At 43.0% G+C, this 24,437-nt stretch overlaps 1 protein-coding gene across 1 annotated transcript in view; it reads left to right on the forward strand.

Annotated features, from left to right (window-relative positions):
- Positions 1–345: 345 nt before the first annotated feature.
- Positions 346–24,437, forward strand: part of CCN4 (cellular communication network factor 4) — a 49,679-nt gene continuing 25,587 nt past the window's right edge. The window contains exon 1 of the mRNA XM_061607647.1: positions 346–523. Within this exon, the coding sequence (XP_061463631.1) occupies positions 476–523 (48 nt within the window). The 5' untranslated portion in view covers positions 346–475. The remainder of the gene's footprint in view (positions 524–24,437) is intronic.

A 24,437-nucleotide genomic window follows, 5' to 3' on the forward strand; every position in this document is an offset into this window, starting at 1 on the left:
TAAATGTATTGTGCAAATGGGGCCTTATTCCCACACAACTGTCAGGGGACACCATAAATAAACCTAATTATGGGTGACCTCTGAGCATTTGAGCGTGGTGTTAAAATTACTGCTTGTTGCAATGATGTGCAGTGAGTTTTCCTTTAAGAATCCTCTGGCTAAGGGCAATACAGTGAAAAGCAGGAGGTGGGGATGAAATCACCAAAGGGGGGGGGGAGACAACGTGAAGGCAGGAAAAGTTACTCCCGAAGAAAAATGCAGGGTTTGTCCTTTACCCTGACGTCAGATCTGTCTTTAATAAAACCTCCCTAAGAGCCCAATGCAAAAAGTCAGATCTACTGTCAACTAGGCTGCTTGTAAAGGGCTTTACGTTCTGCATTCCCTCAAAGTGGTGTATAATTCGCTCTGAAGGAGTTTTTTTTTCCTTTTTAAAAGATCTGGGTTCAATCAATGTATTTCATCCTGGCTTCCAGTGATGAGGTGGCTTTTGCCCTGGATTCTAGCAACAACCGGCATTTTGCAGGTAGGTATCCTTTGCAAATTCTTTTGATTTTTGTCCCTCCCTACCTGATTGTTTTTGCAAGCTGGTTGAAAGAATGCTCTCTCTCTCTCTCTCTCTCTCTCTCTGTGTGTGTGTGTGTAAAACGATATAACTACTAACCACAAGAGATGGGAAAGCTGAGAAAAGACACCAATGGAGAGAAAAAGAGAGAGAGATGTCTGGTCTGGTGGGGAACTAGACAGTCCAGTGCCCTCTCCAAAATGCAAGATATTCAGCCTTGTGACCCAGAAGGAATGTGTTTAGGTTTGACAGCTCCACTGAGCTCCACTGATGGGCTGCAGGAATGAGCTCCTCGGATTGCACTTCAGGGATAGATGTCTGTTCAGTATAGGTCACGCCTTGTGCCACTGTGGTGATCTCAAGATGCAAGCGTGACTTTTGAGAGTGCCCTGGTGTCTTTTTCAAAAAAGAAAAAAAAATAGAAATGCAAGAACTGATATTTGGGGGAAAGCTCAGCAGTATCTAAAGGAGGAGATGAGAAATATTATGCGGCTGCTGAGCGAGTGAATCAGTGCCCCCGAGACATGCCACACGTGGCAGCTGCTCTTGGAATGATGCAGCCTCGGAAATGCAAGCAAAGGAGGTCGGCAAGCTGCAAACGCTTTGCATCTGGAGCGAGCGCTGGAGAAAAAGTGCTGTGAAAGAGATCTAGCCAAAGAGCTTGCACGACAGCATAAAAGTTCAGTTCAGAGAAGCTTGTTTCATTTCATTCATCACAAAAGGATTAATACTACAGAGCAAGCAGGCTCCCTGTTTTTCAGATGCCAGTCCCAGGGCAGTGGGCATGTGTACCCATGGTGGGTGGGTGGCAATAGGGGGAGCTACATACACTGCGCATAGTCCAGACAGTGGCCATGCAATATGTGAAATAAAGTCAAATGATATACAGTTTTCGTTAATGTTTGGAGTGTGCATGCTTTCGCAATGGTAGATGAACAACCAAATATCAGTTAGTAAGCACAACTGGCAAGGCAGTGTGTGACACCCTTGCAGGTTCTCTTTCACTCTGTGATTGCAGCCTAACACAGTACAGCACATTCAGTGATAGATTGTCATTGGTGGAGAAAAGAGAACTGGAGATGTGTGGTAGACAGCTTTTACTTACTGAACAGCAATAGCCAACAAGTTTTTTTTTAAATATGCCATTCTTTCTAAGTTGATCCATAATGGAGAAGCAAGCACCAGGAGCAGTCCATCTTAGCACTGAGAACTTAAGAAAAATAGAAACTCTTTACAAGGCCCAATCTAAGGCTAACTCCAGAAGGTTTTAAGATATGGGAGCTTTCAAAATCATGTAAATAATGATGAGTTATGGCAATGTCCCAGGGACATAGGAACTAAGATTCTTTTTTGTATTCCACCTATTGTCCTAGCTACACAAGATGCTAATTGTGTCACTTGCAACCATGCCATCAAATTTACCTTATTTAATAATAGCCATGGGAGTGTGTGGTTTACACTGGGCTGCAGTACATAGACTTAACCCTGCCCTGCCCTGCCACAGTCTTGATGAAAATCCCCAGTGCACACACTTTAATCCCAGTACAAGTCCCTGTACCATTAATGCCTGCCATTAATTTAAATGCATTTATTTAAATTAAATTCTTTAAAGAAAGAAAATTCAATGACATGACGTTATTGACATGATGCAGTGAGAGTCACGTGGGGTGAGGCTCATTACTGCATCAGTCCTGCTGTGATGCCATCCCCACAACCACCACCCATAGATGCCCATATCACATATCTGAAATTTAGGTTTGCACATTTCTTTATTTATTTAAGACTTTTGTATACTGCTTAATTGCTTTGCATTTCTAAGCGGATTAAATTAAAGACAATTAAAGTTGCTCTTTATCCACTTTTTTTAAAAAAAATGGACTTTTTGCGGTTAGAGACGTGATGGGGATATGCAGTAAAAAGCAGGGTATAATTGATTCATTAAAAGGAGGATGTATAACCTCCATGCAAGCAGATGAGGATGGATGCTCAGTAAAGACCAGACATTGCAGAATCTCCATGTAAGCACTGTGCTAGCAAATCAGGATGAACGCTCAGTGAACAGGTCAGTGTTTAAGGCTCACTGAGTAAGGCTCTAAGGACATTTGTCTCACATGTGCAAACGAGGCCGCCTCAGAGCTAATGAGGTGGACAACTGCCAGCCTCTTGGTTCGGAAGGCAGCTAGAGAGAGAGAGGAAAGTTGCAGTGCAGTGCAGTGTCTTGTGGTGAAAGGGGAAGGGGGTGCTATTAAGGGATATAGGGGAGCCCCATAATTTCCACAGGAGGTGTAAAGAAAAAGCCACCAAGAACAGAGAACACCTTGGGGTAGTTAGCAGAGTTCAGGACCAATCCATGTGCATAGATGATGAAGTCTTAAAGTGGGTGTTTAGCTTCTCCGTCATGTGCTCAGATGGCTGACTGTTGCACGATGGAGGGGACTGTGGGCGTGTTGCGTACAGAAGTGAGAGTTGTGTAGGCAGGCATTGTGGTGCCTATAGTGGAGACCAGGATCAGGTTTCAGCACCTGCCCAGGAAGACCAGTGGTACAAATGGGCAAGGGCCATAGCTCAGTGGCAGCACACATGCTTCGCATGGCAAAGATCCCAGGTTCAGTCCCCAGCATCTCCAGCTGAGGCTGAGAAATGCTCCTGTCTGAAGTCCTGGAGAGCAACTGCCCAACAGTGCCAACAATACTGGGTTAGATGGGGAAGGGCTGTTGCTTGGTGGTAGAATGTCTGCCTTGCATGCAGAAGGCCCCAGGTTCAATCCCTGATATCTCCAGATTGGGCTAGGAGAGAATCCTGTTTGAAATCCTGGAGAGCCACTGCCAGTCTGTGTAGGCAATATAGAACTGGATGGACCAACGGCCTGACTTGGTGTAAGGCAGCTTTCTATGTACGTTCCTAACCGAACCATGCCACCTGCTATGGTGCTAACCACTTGAAGTCATCTCCAAAGTATTTCTATCAGTGGGGATCCAGTTTATTCTAAAGCAGGACAGCCTTCAGTTCTGAATCTCTTATGTCTTGGAAATGTTAATAAAGAGCATTGAAGATGCCCAGTCTCATGTTATCTTTAGACGCTTCAGCAAAGATATAATGAAGGCAGGACTCAGCTTAGAAATGTTTGAGAGATGCTTCCATTCTCACTGTTAATCCAGCAGCACTGAGCTCCGTGCGCTTCAGCTTATGCAAACTGGATGCAAGAGAGTGTTATTTGCAAGGGAGTGTGTGTTCCATCCAGGACTGAGTGAAACCAGCCCTGCTTCCCTTGGGGCTAAAACTAAGAAAGAATCTGCTCCCTGGGATTGTGCTGCTGCACCCATGCCAACTGGTACTGGGTTGGTGCTCAGCAGCCATTTCTGATCAACTGTTTTTGAATTATGATGCATTTATACTGAACGGCATTAATTGTTTACTGAATTCTCTTTTTGCTTTAAAAAGGTAAAGGTGTCCCCGCACTTATAGTGCGAGTCGTTTCCGACTCTTAGGGTGACGTTTACTAGGCAGACCGTTTTTTTTTTATATGGGGTGGGATTGCCAGTTCCTTCCCCCCCGGGTACTCATTTTACCAACCACGGATGGATGGAAGGCTGAGTGAACCTCAACCCCTTTTACCGGAGAGTCGCTTCCTCCTTCCGTTGGAATCGAATGGAACTAAGTGGGGCTTGCTTCTGAGTAGACATGCATTGGATTGCACTGAAAAATTATTCAAGCTGTCATAAAAAGAAAAAAACAAACACAAAGAATAATGGGTGATATTCAATACTAGTCCTACTCAGACAAGACCCACCAAAGTTAATAAACACAGCTAACTTAAGTTCATTCATTTCAATGGATCTACTCTGAGTATGACTTAGTGGAATACAACCCAATATGGCTATATTCAGACAAAGGGTTTATTGCATTAGTTTTATGGACTGTAATGGTAGCGCTGCTGTCCTGATTCCTAAAATTCATTTCACACTGCAGTATCTGTTGCATTAAGGGACCATGGCTTTTTGACTGATAACCATTGTGTCACACTAAATGCCTTTCACACTGCTGCAGCAAAGAACAACTTGTTTCCGTCACTCACCTGTTACATGCAAGAGCACTGCAGTTCCTCCATAATTCACTGTATGAGAATGTGCACCTTTTTTTACTCCTTCCACTTCTTACCTTTTTTGCGTGGTGTGTGTAGTGGGAACTGCTACCCAAATACTGCATCCCATCTGGTCACTCCTGTGATTTACTGGATTTGGGGGCTTGAAAAAGGAATATTTCTGGAATCATTTGTCATGGAAACAAGTGCTAAGCTTCCACTATATTCCGTTAGCTTTCCGGAACCAGCTTCTGTTTCATGTGAAAAATGGAAATGGACTGCCTTCAAGTCGATTCTGACTTATGGCGACCCTATGAATAGGGTTTTCATGATAAGCAGTAGTCAGAGGGGGTTTACCATTGCCTTCCTCTGAGCCTGAGAGGCAGTGACTGGCCCAAGGTCACCCGGTGAGCTTCATGGCTATGTGGGGATTCGAACTCTGGTCTCCCAGGTTGTAGTCCAACACCTTAACCACTACACCACACTGGCTCTCTTTTCATGTGAAAGACCCCCCTAAAAAGGTGAAAATTCTGAGGTAAGGAACTGCCAGGAAAATGGAATAAACTGCTGTGTGAATGCAGCCTCTGTCCTAACATAGTAAGGGGAATGAACTCAGGAATTCAGCAGTGCTGCTATTAGGTACACTGTATTTACTATCTCTTGTGAATGATTTACTCAGTGGTGCAGAGGAGCATGCTGGCTCTTGCAACAAAACATCCCCCAGGATAGTTTCTGCCTCGCTTCCGGGATGTCTGTGATCTAGCAGACTAAACAACTTCAGCAGAAAATACTTTAGACATCTCACCGATGCGTGGGAGGAGAGCACAGTAAATATGTGGCATTATTTTTACTTTTACCCAAGCATAAGGCTGCACCTCTCACTCTGTGGACTTCAGACAGGCTTCCTAATTGCTTTGTTTTGTGCCAAATTTCTCTGCATATAATCCTGCCTCTGTCGAAACATCCTAAACTCAAACAGTGGGAAGTGCCATTTATTCATCATCATCAGAACTGGATCCTTTCCTAGGGTTGCCATATTCCAGTTCCACAAATCCAGGCAGGCTAATTTGCATATTGTGTAAATTATTTGCATATTATTTGCATATTATGCTAATTATTTGCATATTAATATTTGGATTGTCCAGTTGTTTTGTTTTTGTGCCTAGGAATTACCACCAAAAACTGGGGAAAGATGTGAGAAATCTTTTTTTTAAAGGCAACATTTTCAGCCTTAAATGCCTAGACTCTAGTTTCCAACACTACGGAATATTTATTAAGTGATTAAGAGGATTTATATCCTGCCCTTCTGCTGTTAAAAACAGAGCTCAGCACAGCTTACAATATAATAAAAACAATAAAAATACACAATCAATATAAAAACAATAAAAACACAAAATGGCAACAAACATAAAGTAAGTCAGGGCAGCAGTATGGTTAACCTTTGCTGGTCATTGACCGAAATAAACTTATTTACATTTTTTAGTATGGTTAACCATTACATATACAATATATTTCAGAGATGTGGTGGGTGGAGAAAAACAAGAAGCCAAAATGTTAGGAAAAGGAGTCTATCACGCCACATGCTCAGTTCTAAATACTGTTGCAGCAAGTTTTACAAGTTCCTCCAGTATTCCACTGGTGCAGGCACTCAGACATTCAAAGTATCTGTATGTTTCTTAGGTTTTATAAAAGCAGAGCCTTCCTTAACTCAAAATTTCTTCTCCCTTTGATCAACCACATCTACACAGTTTCCACCTCCATACTCAAAATGAATCTGGGCCTGGAAGTGTGCAACAACCCCACACATACCTTGCTAATTAGATTACCAATGCCAGGATGTCTGTCTTAAGAACATAAGAAGAGCCTGCTGGATCAGGCCAGTGGCCCATCTAGTCCAGCATCCTGTTCTCACAGTGGCCAACCAGGTGCCTTATCGACTACTCTCCTGCTCCCCCCCCCGGGCATCATGAAAGACCCAGTCCTTGCCCCAGTCCTCGGCTCAGAAAGAAAATAAATATCTCGTCCTCTTCAAAGTACTCATAAGCCTCTTGTTTTAATTAAAATAATAATTATACATTCTTGCTGTTATCACTAATGGGAGTTAATTATCTTGCATATGCTGTTGTTGCTTCTATGGCTGTAACGGAGTGAGGTTAAAGATAAGTGAAATGCAAATAGGAAAAAACAACACAAAAGGCAGTAACACTTTCCAATACCATACCAACCACAACAAGATTCCTATGAGTAAGGCAGAAAACTCAGCATCCCACAACCAGTCAGGATTCATAACCAAAAACCCAAACTAAAAAAATCCTAGCAGCCAGTCACCCAAGGTCACAGAAATCCCCAGGCAGCACAACCTGACCTGGGGACTGCAGTTAATGCAGAATGCTGCAGCACAATTGCTGACAGGAGTGAGATCCTATCAGCACATAATACCTCTGCTCTGAAATCTGCATTGGTTGCTGATTTGCTACCAGGCCAAGTTCAAGCTGTGCTTTCCATGTTATGGGTGCCACATAGTACTTGTTCTGCTCTTGTAAGAAATCAGTCCTGTAAAGTGGCAGCACCTACGCTTTGGAACTCCTTGCCTATTGACATTAGGCAGACGCCTCTTTTCAGCACCTGCTAAAATCAGTTTTCTTGAGGCAAGCCTCTCCACGCATGTGGAAGCTATTATGTTTTTAAATCTGTTTTTAACTCATTGTTGGTTTTATTATTTTGAATGTTTTTAAGTATCTGTCCTTAACACTTTTGCCAATAATTTTATTGTTTTAATTCTTTCTTTAAACCGCTTTGATTTTTTACAATAAAGCAGTATATAAATGTTGTAAATAAAAATACATAAATAAATGTTGGAGTCACTGTGGCCCTTGAGTCTCTTCCCACTTTTAGGAACCAAGGAATCTGCCTTATACTGATTCAGGCCATTTCGTACCATGATTTCTTAAATGCAACACCATACCAACCACAACAAGATTCCTATGAGTAAGGCAGAAAACTAAGCATTTCACAACCAGTCAGGATTCCTAACCAACAACCAAAAATATGATAAATGAAGAAATATTTATATAAGCATGACTATCAAATATATATATTATTTACACAAACTGTAAAGATATTTATAGTGCAATCCTAGGTTTATTTATTCAGAAGCAAGTCCCAGTGTATTCAGTGGGGCTTCCTCAAACAGGGACAGAAATGCAACCTCAAGTGATAAGCAACTTCATTCACACAACCCAAAATTCCAAATCATGCCACTTTACACTGTTTTGCAACTGTTTATACTTGTTTTTATGGTTATTGGATTTTAAATGGCTTTATTTCTTGTTGTGAGCTGCTTTGGTTTTCAACCCTACCTCACAGGGGTGTTGGAAAGACTCCATACACACACATGCACACACTGCAGATGTATAAATACATACAGCCCATATAATAGTTTATTGTCAAACCAGTTGGTCATTGCAGAAAAATCAGTATTAGTTTAGGACTGGAGGGGGGGACAGAAAAAGTTAGAACACAAACACAATTCTTTTTTACATTCACTCGGAAGTCCCATTGATTTTCAGCACATTCATAACCATGTCTACTCAAAAGTAAGTCCTATTGAAGTCAATGGGATTTACTCTGGGCATATGGGATTAACATTGCTTTCACAAAAGCAAGTATTGGGAAGGTTTTCAAAACACTGCCCAGGATCTAACTGCTGCACACAAGAGGAAAAAAACCCTGAAATGTATATACTTACCCAGTTTATGAGCTTTTCAGATAAACGGGGGGAAACCACCATTTTCTGGCACTGCAATTTCGTCTTCTAGACGCTGCCTCAGGTCAATCAAACTGAAACACAACCCTGGCTTCACTGATTGGCTGCAATCCTGAATGGGCGGGATTAAAGCTACAAAGTGCTATACAGTACTGTTTAAAGAAAGATTTAATAGTCGGGGGCGGCTGACGTTTTTATGTATATCTCGAGAACCGGACCACCTAGAAACTTAATTTTTAAAAAAATTAAAGCTGAGAATCCGGGCCACCTAAGGGGCTAACCAGGCGCTGGGTGGCATGCAAAGAGTCCGGGTAAAACCCAGCTAACCGGGCAATATGGCAACCCTATCCTTTCCCCAAAGAGCATAAATAGGAGTTATCCCATTTACCCTCACAACAACCCTGTGAAAGTGAGTGACAGTGACTTGACTAAGGTCACTCATTCATCTACATGGCTGAGAGGAGAATTTGGACCTAGATCCCTTGGTCTATACCCAAGATTCTGGCTAGTACATCCAGTGCTGGCCCTACCATTAGGTGGAGTAATGTGGCCACCTCAATTGGCAGATACGGAGGTGTTTGTGCCTCCTTTTCCTCCTGTCATGAAACCCATGGCAGTGTACATGTGAATCTCAAGCATTCTCCCCACCAGGCACTGGCCAAACCTACTTAACTTCAGCAAGGTGGGAGGGGCCTTCAGACCAGGTCCTGGAACACCTTAGAAAGGTATCTCAGGAAAAACATAATTGTCTGATTATATTGTCTGAATTTGGAGGGGGGAGGGCTTGGACAAGATGCTGTTAGTAGGAGTGGGCCTACCCCCCCCCTTCACCCATGTCACTGCTGCCTATTCACTTGCTCGCTCGCTCTGGGCCCAGTCTGCCCAGCGTAAGGATGGACGAATCTGTTGATTTCAGCTTCCCGTTTTTCCAATATGAAGTTCAGTTCTCCACATTTCCACATCGCTTTGCAATTTTCTTTAAAGTCCTCCTGAAAATTCAGCTGCATTTTAGTGCAAATTTCTTCCAATACACACATTTTTGTACACAGTTTTGCCTAGCGTACACATTTTTGCAAAGCAATTTCCCCTACTCTAATGCACCTTGGAGTTTTATTTTTTACTAATGTATGCATCTGTATGCACACTCTGCCTTAGCAAATGCGTTTCTGTGCACATTAATTGGCTGGAGAACTGCAAGATTTGGACAAGTGCAGCTTTTGAAAGATGGCTGTCTTTTGGTTCACATGCTATTTCAGAAAGTGCAAATTAGGTAGGTTCACCTTTAAATTCAAAGTGTATTGAATATCTCCCCCACCCCTAGCCCAGATTTAATTTTAAAAATGTTTATTGTGTTGGATTGTTGCTTGTATTTTAGTATTGTTTTGTTATTTATTGTATTTTTATGCTGTTTTATGTTCACCGCCCAGAGAGCTATTGCTAGTCGGGCGGTATATAAATTTAATAAATAAATAAATAAAATAAATAAATTGAAAGCAAGTGGAGAATGCTTCCGTATCTCCTCTTTCTCATGAAAATGAACACACAGTATCAGCCCCGGGGGGGGGGAGGAGTAGAAAAACCAGAGCCAAGAGACTCTGGGGGCTTGTAGTAGAGTCCCCTGCAGAGTTGTGGCCCTTGGCATATGTCCAACAATGCCCTGCCTCACCACCTGCAGGGTGTGAAACTGCAAGCTGTGTGATGTGGAGCCTTTGTAGTCATGAGCATGCATTTATGCTTATACCTATGCTCTCAGGAGGCAAGATCCATTCACCCTCTGCTACAGGATTTACCTTCTTGAGACCCTGCAGAGACAGCTAAATTCTGACAACTCTAGCAAATCACACTCACAGAAAGTTCAACAAAGCATCTTCCTCCCACCTTCTGATTTACCAGGGACAGATAACCAATAGCTTGGAAAAGTTACTTTTTTGAACTACAACTCCCATCAGCCCAATCCATTGGCCATTCTGGCTGGGGCTGATGGGAGTTGTAGTTCAAAAAAGTAACTTTTCCAAGCGAATGTATCTGTCTGTATTTGTGCCTTGTATAAATAATTTAAGGCAAGAGTGGGGAAACTTTGGATGTTTGGGGAAACCTCCAAATGTTGCTGAACTGCTTGCTAGAGCTGATGGGGGTTGCAGTTCAACAACATCTGGAGGGCCAAAGGTTCCCCATTCCTGATTTAAGGTAACATAACTAATGAAATGGCCTTAAACTAATTAAACCATTGGCCTCTCTAATTCGGAATTCTGACCTGCAGTGGCTGTAGTCTCCGGGATTATAGCTCTGCTATCTGGAATCATTTTGACTGGAGATGCCAAGGATTGAATTAAACCCTGGGACCTTCTGTATGCGAAAGCAGGTGTTCTGCCACTAAGCCGCATCCCTTTCCAAATGCACTTACATGCTGATTCAGACCATTGATCCATCTAGGTTAGTATAAGTTTATTGTGATTGCCTCTCCAGGCCTACCCTGGAGATCCTGGGGATAGACCCTGGGATCATCTCCATGCAAAGCAGTCAGATACTCCACCACTGAGCTCCAGTGGAGACTGGTGGCTCCAATGTCAATGGGGCGGTGAATCCAGTCTAGGCTTTAGACCAAACTTTCAAAGAGCTGTCCAAGGTATTGAAGGTTGTCTAAGGTCCTTGAAAGTTCAGACTAAAACCTGGAGCGGATTCACTGCCCCACTGACATCGGAACCACCAGCCTCCACTGCTGAGCTCTGGCCCCTTCTCAATAGGCATCTACTACACAGAACTAAAGGAGAGATCCTCCCTTCAGTAGCTTCACAATGTGATGTGGTGAGTAATCGGTGCAATCAGACTAGAGTAGAGAAAATAAAGCTGTCCTCAGGGACAGCTATATGTGTTCTTGGCTGGCTGGGGGAGATACTGTCCATAGCTGACAGAACTGTGTTGTGCTTGGCTGCTGTGCTAAAGAGAATATGAATCAGCTGGGGGAAAGCTGCAACTGGGGACCAATCACTTAGATATAGGATAAAAATGCTTCGTGCAGGAACATTGGCAGAGGAAATGCATGCATTCTCTTGGCTATTAGGAGTTGCGAGGATGGATAGCAGGGATCACCAGACACAGATGGAGGACAAGGCTACTGCAAGTGGGACCATTATATTGCTGCATAATGTTGCTGTGTGGGCAGCTTCTGTTCCAGATAGGGCCAGCTGTAAATCTGCACCAAGATTTGCCTCTGGATTTGGGAAGTTGTTGATCTCTACCTTAGCAGTTTCTTCCTGATCCATAGAAAGACAAATAGGGCTCAAGAAATGTGCAAAGAACTGTGGGTTGTCATGTGCGCTGAACCAATTTATTTCTTATGACTCAAATTCTAGCATTTTTCTCTCTGAAGACACACAGTTTGAGAATTACTATATGAAAGATACAGGAGCCCTAGATTCCTTTGCGGTGGTCACTTAATTCAAGTGAATATTCATCTATCCATTTCTACCCTACCTTTCTACCAGTTTCTACAAGGTGGCTTCCAGTGATAGCAAATCAATCAAAGTTCGAGAAAAGCCTGTCTTAATAACATCATATTCATTGCTGCCTAGAAATAGATGAGTGATGAGGGCAAAAAGGTCTTTCCAAATCCCAGGTGCTACAACATAAAAGGCCCTCTCCCATCTCACCTGATAGTGGAGCCTGAAGAAGGGTCTCCCAGTGGAATGAAGGTCCTACCCAGGCAGGCTGGTATTAAGAAATGCAGCTGTTCCGGCCCCAGGCTGCTTGGAATTTTAAAGGCCAAAGCCATCGCCCTGAACTAGGCTCAGGAATAAAATGGCAGCCAGTGAAATTTGTGTTACATGCAGTGGAGGCTGGCTTTCAGCACCTTGGACAGCTCCTTAGAAGTTCAGACTAAAACCTGGAGCGGATTCACTGCCCCACTGACATAGGAGCCGCAAGCCTCCATTGATTAGGCCTGAATGGAAAACTCCTACCGGAACCATCACTGGTCTGAAAGAACAAGTAGGACCTACAAGAAAATGTTGCAGTATGGAGTGCTCCTGTTCAGTGTGCCAGCTGGCCACTCCCTCTCCAGGATACTTAATTCTGTTCCCCCTTCTCTAGTTTCTGTGTTTACCCTTTCCCAACACTGGACTTTCCCCCCAGTAAATATTTTGGGGGCACCTCTCAGTGGCCCCATTTTTGCTAGAATCATGTCAGAACTTGTTATTAGTGGGGGTGACAGCTGAGGTCAGAAACAGAGATGGAAATTTATTTTTGCCACAGTTACCGTGCAAATTTTTGTCACATCCCAGACTGCTTCTAGAGACAATCTATCTTGACCTATCCCATATTTCAAAAGTAGCTGCATTATATGTATAATTTATATACATTAACTGCAGATATTCTGAGGGTCAGACTACACAATGTTTATTTATTCTGTATGACATTTATATCCAGCTTTGTGTGAAAGGTTCTCCCCCTCCCCTTTTCATCCTCATAACAATCCTGTGAGGTAGGCTGAGTGAGAGTCACTCAGTGAGTTTCATGGCTAAGAGGAGATTTAAACCCTGGTCTTCCAGGTCCTAGTCCAACACGTTAGCTAGAGTGGTGCAGTGGTTCTCTAACAATACATTTGCTCTGTATCGGTGCCCTGAAGTACAGAGCTTTTTGACACAAATCACAAGTGTGGTGGGTGAGGGGGGCTGATCTGGATTGAGATCCTAGTGTGTGGGTAGGGGGCTTTAACCCTTTGTATCCCCCAGATGCCATGGTCTTAATTTGGTTCAGGCCACCTGCACTGGCAATTACACTGGGGGGGGGGACTCCTATTTGCTTCAATTGCAGGCAAGGAGATGCTGATCCAAATCAGGACCATAGTGGGGGCAATAGGTTAACTCAACTACCCCCCCCCATCCTATGGTCCTGATCTGGATCAAGGAACATGTGCTCCTGCACTTACGGTCACAGGTATGATCTAACATCTCATCAAGCAACCTTGCCATATCCTGCCAAGCTGTCACTTGTAAATGAAGGAAGCTGGTACATTTGATTTTCAAAACCATACAAAAACAACTAGATTCCCCATGTTCCCTTCATTCTGAGATTGGTCTCTAGTAAAGCATGGCCTCTGTCTTGTCTCAATGCTGCCCCCTAATGGTTAGCTGTTGCATTATCCATAAATAGAAGTTCTGGAAGCCTTAAGCAAATATTTTCAGTGTTAAATTCTATGAATGGTGAGTGCCGGTATTGGTGCTCATATTTTTCTTTCTGGTTTGTTTGTTTGTTTGCTTCTCAAGTAGCTGGTTTCTCAAAGCAGCTTTACATATCTGCTTAAACAGAAGCAGCAAGTTGATGATTGGCCACCAACTTGGATAGTTTTAAAATGGGATTAGATAAATTCATGAAGGAGGAGAAGACTATCAATAGCTGCAAGCATCTTGATGCCTCCATCTTCTTTCCTCAGTGGTCCTGTTTTTCCACCAGTCCCATCGGCACTCACCAGCAGAGGTAGCCTACGTGGTGCCCTCCAAACTACAATTCCCATCAGCCAGCAAGGCCCACGGTCAAGGATGATGGCAGCTGGAGTCCAGCAACATCTGGAGGGCACCACATTGGCCACTTCTGGTCTACACTGACTGGAAGCGGTTCTCCAGGAATGTTTGTGGTATAGAAATTTGTAGCAGGGATGGGCAAGGTGGTGCCCTCCAGATGTTGTTGGACTCCAATTCCCATCAACCCCAGCCAACGCGGCTAACGGTCAGGGATAATGAAAGTTGTAGTCCAACAATATCTGGAGGGTACCACACACTGGCTGCCCTGGGCTCCTTTGGGAGGAAGGGTAGAATATAAATTCAGTAAAGAAGCAACAGCTTCTTTTCGATCATCCCAGAGTGTAAGATATGGAATAATGGGCTCAAGTTACAGGAAGCCAGATTTCGTCTAAACATCAGGAAAAACTTCCTAACTGTTAGAGCGGTACAACGATGGAACCAATGACCTAGGGACGTGGTGGGCTCTCCATCACTGGAGGCATTCAAGAGGCAGCTGGACAGCCACCTGTTGGGTATGCTTTAAGGCGGATTCCCGCATTGGGGACAGAGCTTGGAAAAGTTACTTTTTTGAACTACAACTCCCATCAGCCCAATCCAGTGGCCATGCTGGCTGGGGCTGATGGGAGTTGTAGTTCAAAAAAGTAACTTTTCCAAGCTCTGATTGGGGATGGAGTTGGACTTGATGGCCTTATAGGCCCCTTCCAACTCTGCAATTCTATTATTCTAACCCTTGTGTTAGAGGGCAGGTCTCTATCTATTTTTGTAAATGGTTTGAGTATATAAAATACAACATTTCAGGATCAAAATCCATCTGCAGTTTTTTAATATGAAATATATACTTTGGAGGGATGACTATATTCTACATGTCAGGGTCTTTTCCCAAAGCAATATGACAGTGGGGTTGTGTCTTTGCTTTTTGCAGAACATTTTAGGACCCTCAAAGCCTCCTTTTTGGAGCTGGAAATGTTCACTCACAAACATTTCAGTGGTGCTCTAACTTTGCTTTCCGGAGTGACTTAACAAAACAGTAAAAACCAAGACATTCCCAGCCTTTGCTTACAATCTAAAAGATGGAACACACAAGGAAAGGGGGATGGGGAGGGAGGAAGAAAAGTAAGCTTAGGCGCCGGTTCTTAAAGTTGCAGTTCTTATAATGACCAGCTGGGACTGAAGCATTTCAGGCTTACTGAGGGAGAGAGAGCCACAGGTAGCTGGTCTCTGGGGCCCTGCTTGCTTGCCTTCTCTCTAGCAGAGTGATTTCCCAGAAATCTCCTAACTTTGATGAATTAGTGAGAACAATGCGCTGCATAATTGCATTTGAAAATATTCATTCCAGGATGTTGAGCGTGACCCAAAATATTAAATCTGTTTCTAGTTCACCCCTCCCACGACTCTGAATTTGACATGTGTTAATTCCTTTGGATGTTTTCTCCTAAATTCCCTCAGTTACATGCAGAATCAAGACCCACATTTGAAGGAGAAATATGATTCACCTCTCAGTTCTTGGAATATAAGTAATCTTGACAGTGCAGTCTAACTTTCTTTCACTTCCCCCACTCCCAGTTCCAACCCCCTACTTCAGTGTGGTCTATACAAACACAGTAATACTGTTTTACTTCAAATGGCTTGTTGTTATGTGCCTCCAAGTTGATTACGACTTATGGTGACCCTATGAATCAGCGACTTCCAAGAGCATCTGTTGTGAACCACCCTGTTCAGATCTTGTAAGTTCAGGTCTGTGGCTTCCTTTATGGAATCAAACCATCTCTTGTTTGGCCTTCCTCTTCTTCTATTCCCTTCTGTTTTTCCCAGCATTATGGTCTTTTCTAGTGACTCCTGTCTTCTCATGATGTGTCCAAAGTACGATAACCTCAGTTGCATCATTTTAGCTTCTAGTGATAGTTCTGGTTTAATTTGTTCTAACACCCAATTATTTGTCTCTTTCGCAGTCCATGGTATGTGCAAAGCTCTCCTCCAACACCACATTTCAAATGAGTTGATGTTCGTCTTATCCGCTTTTTTCACTGTCCAACTTTCACATCCATACATAGCGCTCAGGAATACCATGGTCTGAGGGAATATTTCTGAATGTACCCCCTGTATAAAAACTCCCTGCACCAGCGGTAGCCAATGTGGTGTCCTCCAGCTGGCATGGCCAAAAAGCAGGGATGATGGGAGGTGTAGTCCAGCAATATCTGAAGGACACCACATTGGCTATCTGTACTCTGCACTGTCCAAACTACTTTGTCAAGAAGAAGGTCCCATCTGGAATGGCTGCTTATGCGCTGCCCCCCCTGCACATACAAGAGGACCTAGATTTGCATAAAATGCGCACATGCTAATTGATATGTAAATAGAAATGCAATACATCTCACTCTGGTGGGGACGGCTGTGACCAGGTGAGCTGTTTCGCCTGCTTAGTTTGCTCTTCAGCTTATATTAAAAAAATGCAGATGGATTTTGAACTCAGTTTTGATTAGCCACCTACCTTAATGGTTGTCTGTATTTTTATTTTTAAAAATTTTGTTCTATATTTCAGCATTGCCCTGATATCTTATGATAGGGTGATAGAAAAATACTTTTAGAAATATGAATAAAAATATAAATATCTTTTGAGAGGCACCTTCAAAGTCCCAGTTGTGCTCCCTTTCGATGGTACTATATCTTTCAACTGGACAGGCTTGCAAATAGAGGGCTCCTTCAAACACACGGCCAAACTTAGGCCCCATCTTCCCTATACATTTATAGCATTTTTATACCACTTTAAACAGTCATAGCTTTCCCCCTCAAATCCTGGCAACTGTAGCTTGCCAAGGGTGCTGAGTGTGGTTAGGAGATCCCTGTTCCCATCATGGAGCTACAATTCCCAGAATTCCTTGGAAAGTGAGATTAACCACTGTGGGAATTATCACGCTGAGAGGGGGAATAGAGGTTTCCTAACAACTCTGATCCACCTTAACAAACTGCAGTTCCCAGAATCCTTTGGGGGAAAGCCATGATGGTTAAAGTGGTGTGATAATGCTTTAAATGTACCATGTGGATAAGGCCTCACGCAACATTTAATATAGCACTAGATCTTCATTAACATTCTTGCACAATGTCTACCTCCACATCAGAGGCAAATGCAGATGGTGTTCCTGAGCTAGGATCTCAGCATTACTATAGGCTTGTTCACATAGGCTTGAACACAGGAACAAGCTGTCTCTACAAATGTTTGTGTGAAAAAGTGTACACTTGTAGATTTGTACAGCTCAATTTCAAATTTCTGGGGGGAAATTCATATCCAATACAGGGACTGACTAGGATAAAAGTCTCTACTTAGAAGGCTTGCTGAAAGGGATAAGTTTTCAACAGGCACTGAGAAGTCCATAGAGATGGCACTGGCTTGATATGTAACAAAGAGTAGGTGCCACCACACTAAACGCCCAGTTCTGACAGTGCAGAATGGACTTCCTGATAAGATGGTATCTGCAGAAGGCTGTAATGCAGTGATCAATTGGGTATCCAAGGGTATACAATGCCTTTGCACGTGTATTTTATTTATTTACAAGTGTTTGTGTGAACAGTATGCATCTCTATTTTTTTTTAGTGCCTGTTGAAGAGTTTTCTAACAAGCCTTCCTTCATTCCAATCAGAATAATTAGTTTTTATACATGCATTATATAAGTGTTTTAGTTGTTTTTATTGTATTGTGTGAAATCACTTATGGTGCTTCAGAGGAAACTATTTAACAACAATAACAACAATAATAATAAAGATAGCTTGTACCTGTTGTAGTATGATCATCATCATCATGGTTGATTTGTATGCCACCTTTCCATAGTAATCTATGCTCAAGGCAGCTCACAGCCTGAAAAAAGTTGCATATTTCACTGTTACAAAACAAAATTCAAATGGCAAACAATAAGCTAGAGAAAACCTCGTATTAATAAATTCAGTTTATTGTATATTTAAACAATAAATTTAAACAATACCCTTATAATTCATGGTAATGTTCAATAATAATACAAAAATATAATCACCAAACCAGCAAAAGTAACTGACCAGCAGAAATAAATTTTAACTTAGGCCAGCTAGCAGGGAGAAGGTCTTGCAGCACTCAAAGCTGAAGTGGTCTCTGGCACAGTCAAGATGTGCAGACAAGCCAAGTTGCTTCCCAGATCCAACCACTGCTGCCCAATACCATTGCAGGTGGAGAAAGGACCAAACTGGGTGCCACCATCTGTGGTGATGGGCTAAGGGGGGGTACCTGGGTCCTGGCAGCTGGCAGAAACTGCCAGGTGCTGGCACCAGCCCAGTCAGTCCAGATCCATAAGACACAATGTTGGGTGTGATCCAAGATAGAGTTACAGGCATGCATGCAACAGGGCTTCTCCTTCCTCATTACCCCCTGCATCCTCCCATCATGCCCCAAAAATCTGCTATAGAGAATTGGGGGACCTTCAGGAGCAGATTTTGGGGGGTGCCTAGAGGACCTGTAAGAAGAAGAAGAGAAATCGTAAAACTTGTTGCACCAGTGGGTTTCTGTTGCACAAGCAGGCAGACATCCTTGAATGTCCCCCTTTGTCTCCCAATAACTACTTCAGAGCTCTTTGGGAGTACTTTTTTTCCTTATTCGGGAAATAGAAGAGTGAGTGTGTGTGCATGCATGCACATGAGCTCATGCATCTATACTAAACAAAAATGCTAGAGAAAACTGAAAAAACTGATGCCGCTGATGGATTGTCCTTTGGAGACATAGGGATGGATTAGACCAAGTTGTTATTTTTAATTGAGACTCAAGATGGATTTCCATTTGTGTTGTATGGTACAGATGTCTGTGGGAAGCATGTGGATAAGTCTTTTTTGAGTTACAGATTCCCACATATATCTAATTAGAATGAGAAATGAAGGACCACATACATTCTTCTTGGCCAAAATGTTGCTTGGATTGGCAACAGCCCTTAGACCTCAGCATTCTTGTCCATTTTCCCAGAAGAATCACCAAACTTCTTTTCTTCTTTTTTCTGTTTGGTCAGGCAGAAGGAATTCAGTGTTACAGACAGAGGGATGGGGACAGTTTGCTGTTCTTTCTGCTTTCATTTGGGGCTCCTCCACCAGCATATGCTTGATTTAAATAGAGATGGGAGGGGTATCTGGTTCATTGTGCATTTCAGTGCCAACCTACCTAATTTGCACTTCCTGAAACAGTACACAAACTGAAACAGGGATATCCTTTGAAATCTGAATTTTGTGGTGCTGCTGATTTAAGAAGGGAGGAGATATCCTTCAGCAGTGGTGGCTGGTGCCCATTGAGATGGGTGGGGCAAAATGCAGGAAGCCCAAAGAGTAGGCAGAGCCCAAACAAATGACAAGACCACTAATTCTAGTTTTGCACCCATCCTCTTCCCTGGTGGCTCTGATGTCAGTGGGGTGGTGAATCCGCCCCGTGTTTTAGTCCAGACTAAAGTTTGGATTAACACCTAGAGTGGATTCACTGCCCCACTGCCGTCAGAATCCCCAGTCTCCACTGTCTACAAGGGCAACTCTGGAACTGAGGAGGAAGAAGGTGACAGGCAGTGCCATCTCCTCGACTGGTTGTAAGTAAGAAGGCAGGCAGGTGAGGGCTGGGTAGGGATGGAAAGATCTGTCAATTTCAGTTCACTCAGTTTCTCATTTTTCCAATCTTAAATTCAGTTCTCCATATTTCTGCAGCAATCTGTGATTTTTTAAAAAAAATATCCTCGTGAAAATTCTTCAACATTTTAGCGCAAATTTCTCCTGATCAACATATTTTTGTAGGCTGTTTTAACTAATGCATACATTTTTGTAAGCCCTTTCTCATCATATAATGTAATTTCCCCTCATATATTCATTTTTTATGCACACCTTCCCCTAACAGATGCATTGTTGTGAACTGCATCACAAAATTGAGATAAGTGTACATTTCTAAGGATGGCTGGGTCTTGGTTCTCATATTGTTTCAGCAAGTGTGAATTTGATAGATTCGGGTTGAAATGTGAACTGACTCAAAATCCTCACCCATCCTTAGGGCTGGGTGAGGGCAGACTGAGGTGGTGGGGGAGTTCCCTAATGGACCAGCTTCCACTGTCCTTCAATTTGCATTTCAAAGCAAAACTACCTAATTTGCCCTTTCCAAAATAATATGCAAACTGAAAGGGATCTTTTGAAATTCACTCTTCTCCAAATGTTGCAGTCCAGTTCTCCAATCAAACAATGTGTGCCACCTGTTCTCCGAGTCTTATCTTCAGCTGCCTTGCCCAGTGGATCATTAGATTAAAAAGCGGACTGGGACATATTAATATAGGAAGCTGCCTCACACAGAGTTGGACCTAATCGTTGGTGAATCTAGTTCAATACTGACAACACTGACTGGCAGGAGTCTCTCCCAGCCCTACCTGGAGATGCCAACAATTGGACATGGGGGCTTTTATGCTCTGTCAATAGGGATGGGGGACCAACTCAACTCTGCTTGCATTTAAAAGCAATCCTACCTAATTCACACTTTCTGAAATAATATGCAAACCGAAACATAGCCAGCCTTCAAGATTCACAGGTCTCCGAATTTTGCAAAGCAGTTCTCTAGCCAAGTCATGCGTACGAAATGCACCTGCTAGGGTAAAGTGAGCATAAACATACACAAGTGCATTGTATTAAGGCAAATTGCTTTGCAAAACTGTGTATATTAAGGGATATGCATATTAAGGGATTTGCATATTAAGGGATTTACATATTAAGGGATTTTGCATACAAAAATGTGTATATTACAGGTAATCTACGTCTTTTTAAAAAAATCGCAAACTGAAGTGGAAAAGTGAAGAACTGAACGTAAGGATGGAAAAATGAGAAACCAGGAGAAACCAAAATTGTCAAATTCACCCATCCGTATCAGTCCATGAGACACAACCCTTCCTCAAAGAACATGAGCAAAAGAAGTTGCCTTATATCAGATCAGATGCTTGGTCCATCTAGACCAGCCCTGTGACCGCACTTACTGGAAGCATTTCTCCACAGGGTTTCCAGACAGCGGAGTGTCAGAAGGTTTGTGGTTGAAGGCTGACGCCCCAAGCAGTTGAAAAACAGTGCCTCAAAGACAGCAATGACAATGTTGAAAGGGAAAATAATGTGGACTTCAAGGGAACTGCAACTCATTTAAAAAAGTCTGGCTTTCATGTTCCCTTTGGAATTTGCAGCATGCTGGCTCATCCCTCCACAAACCACAATGACAATGTAATGATCTGCTACATCATGGCAAAGGCACGTGGAGGCCCTTGAAGACTCTCCATCCATCTCTTTTTCATCAGGGAACAGCCTGGGTTTTCTGGTATTCCTCCTTGGTAAAACTCTTGTCCCTGTTTTGCTTTTGAGGATCCCTCTGAGGCTGTTCAGGACATAATTTGAGAAAGTATATTTCAGGGACAACCACTAGACCAGGGGGAAGCCATGACGGTTTAAAGTGGCATAATACTGCTTCAATTTATAGTGCAGATGTGGCCTGAGCCCATACACGCCTGAGGACAACAGTTTCCTAAGCAACAATTACAAGAAGAAGCTTTACAAATGTAATAGAATACTGGATCTTATTATGAATCTAGTGATGCTTATAGGAATCCTTCACTTCAGACACCCTGGCATTTTGAAATAATTTTTTAGTGCAGCACTAATATGTTTTGTTTTATTTAAAATGTGTATGTACCGCTTAATCATTTGCATTTCTTAGCGGTGTGCATAAAAACAAAGCAAATATAAAATAAACAGTAGAACAATAACATCTTCATAAAACCAAACATTGCCTCGAAATGCCTGCTGGAGTTGACCCTAGTACGCACACACAGATGGCAGCAATCCCTCAAAAACCTGGGAGAAGTACACCTCAATCTGGCACGGAAAGAATATTGATATCGGTGCCAGGTGAGCCTCACTGGGAAGAGCTCTTTCCCTTGTCAACACCCTCCAAACCTCCCTCAGAGGAGGGCACCTGAGAAAGGGCCTCAGATGATGGACTCAGGGTACAGGTATGTCCAAGCTGCTAGACATTGTCATCCTGAGCCATATACAGCTTTGTAGATTAAAGCGAGCACTTGGAGGTGCACATGGGCAGCTGATGCAGCCTTGGTCTGTAACATGCCCTCACCAGTCTTGTAAGGGCATTTACTGCTTGATCCCAACAAGCGTGTTTGATCAACGCCCAGTTTTTTGGGGGGAGAGAATTTGATAGACTAACTGCAAGTACACTGCCACCAATGTAATTTTTGTAGGAACTGATCTGAAACAAAGCCCGGTTATTCCTCATGTTTTGGGGAGTTCCACAGCTCTTCTCACACATTCTGTTTAGAACACGGAGTCCAGAGGTAATGAGCAGAATCCAAAAGCCACAACTGTAAACCTTTTTCGATAGTTCCTTGAGCGCAACTTCAGCAAAGGTAGCCTTGCTGCTGAATTCCCTGTGGTGGGTCTCTCTGCATAGATCTTGACCTTTATGCTCTTTATGAGGCGAAGAAAGGGGGGATTCTAAAAACATGCGGTTTGATTTCAAGATCCACTTTCTTGTTGATGCAGCTGTACGTCTTCTCCCTAAATAAACAGCTTAACTGGAAATAGGGCATGAAAAGGGGAGGACGTTTCTTAACTTTTCTGGTCTTCCTTTGTTTTTCACAGTGAATTGATACTGGGCAAGATTCAACCCAAATTAATTGCTTTTGTCCATTGATTTTGAGGTGGGAGACATTTAACCCTAGTCCAGGAGTGGAGAACATTTTTTCAGCCCAAGGGCTACGTTCCGTTCTGAGCAACTTTGCGAGGGCCACGTGCCAGTCGTGGGTGGGGCCAGAGAAAATGTGGGTGAGGCAATGAATATAAATATTACTTTCGTACAGTAGGCTAATTCCTACACACACTCGCACACCCCTGTTTATTTATCCTCCATCCAGATAAGCAGGAGCAGAGCATGGAAAAGTTACTTTTTTTGAACTACAACTCCCATTAGCCCAATCCAGTGGCCATGCTGGCTGGGGCTGATGGGAGTTGTAGTTTTAAAAAGTAACTTTTCCAAGCTCTGAAAAGAGGCATTATGAGAGTTGAAGGACACGTTCCAGCCAGGCAAAAACACTCAAGGAGGGTGTGAATCAGGGGCCAGTGAAGGGTTTGGCTCAGCAGAGGGATGTGGTCTGGAGACAGTTCAGTAGGGATGTACGGGTGAGAAATTCAATCAGGTTCTCATTTAAAGCCGAATCGATCGATTGCACACTTTCCAAAACAACAGGAAACGCAAACATCCTTCCCGATTCGCACTTATCCAAATTTTGCGATGCAAATTATCCAACTAAATAATAAATGTTTACAAAGATGCATATATTGGGGGGGATGTGCATAACAATGAATATACTAGTACAAATAACATTAAAATGAATTATATGAGAAATTGCTTGCAAAAGGTGTGTGCATCAGTCAAAACTGCACACAGAAATGTGTTTAGTAGGAGACATTTGCACTGAAACGAAGAGTTTTCGTGAGGATTCCCCCCCCCCCAAATTGCAAATTCCTGCAGAAATGTGAAGTACTGGATCTAAGAATGGAAAAATGAATAACTGAGGGAACAGAAGTTGGGGCTGACACGAGATGGGAGTCTAACATTCTCCTGCAATATAGCATTCTGTACTTCTGATTTCAGCTTGGTCTGTTTGTTTTAGGTTGCTGCTGTTGTTGCATGCTGGTGGTCCTTTTGCGATCTGTTATGATTTTGATTGCTAAAAGGAAGGCTGTAACAACAGCCTTTTTAGCCAAAACTGAAACAGCCGCTCAGGAAGTGTTTGCACCACTAGGGGGAGCCACAAGAAAATGAAAAGGCCTTGACAAAAGAGCCTTCTGCAAGCGCTGGTTTGTTTGACTCCTTTTTTTACTACTGGATAATCATTGCCAACTATTTATATGTGGCCTGTTCCTGTGCTTTTATCAATACTGAAATGCAGCAAAACTTTCCCTGCCAGGAAAAAAAAAACTTCAGCTGCTAAATTTAGATTGATTTTAAAGGCACAAGAGCAGGGTCAGCTTTAAAAGTTGGAAGCCCCGCTGCCTTTCTAATCAAGTCGGTACACTTCCTTAGTGCCCTCTTCCAGTGCATCCCTATGCAACATGAAATGAATATTTTGGTTCTATATTAGGGTATGACTGTCCCGCTTCTTGTTCATCCCATAAAGCCTCAAGCTGGGGTGGAGGGGGCAATTTCAGGGGAGGATAAGCAGGAGGGAACTTCTTAACCCTTTCCCTTCCACCAGCTCTTCCTTCCAAATACCCTTCCTGTCCAATTTCAACCCTTCTCCCCTTGGTCAACCTTGTCCTCAGTCTCCGAACCCCTCTAGAGTGCGTGCAGTGCTTGGGAAGTTCATTTTAGAAAGGGATTAATTCCAGTTTAAAAGGAACTAATGCCATTCTGAGCTTCATCCGCTTTAGACATTTAAAGCAATCTCATACCATAAACAGTGATGACTTCCCCCAAAGAATCCTGGGAAG

Source organism: Rhineura floridana, chromosome 1 (genome assembly GCF_030035675.1).
Source record: "Rhineura floridana isolate rRhiFlo1 chromosome 1, rRhiFlo1.hap2, whole genome shotgun sequence".
Lineage (NCBI taxonomy): Eukaryota > Metazoa > Chordata > Lepidosauria > Squamata > Rhineuridae > Rhineura > Rhineura floridana.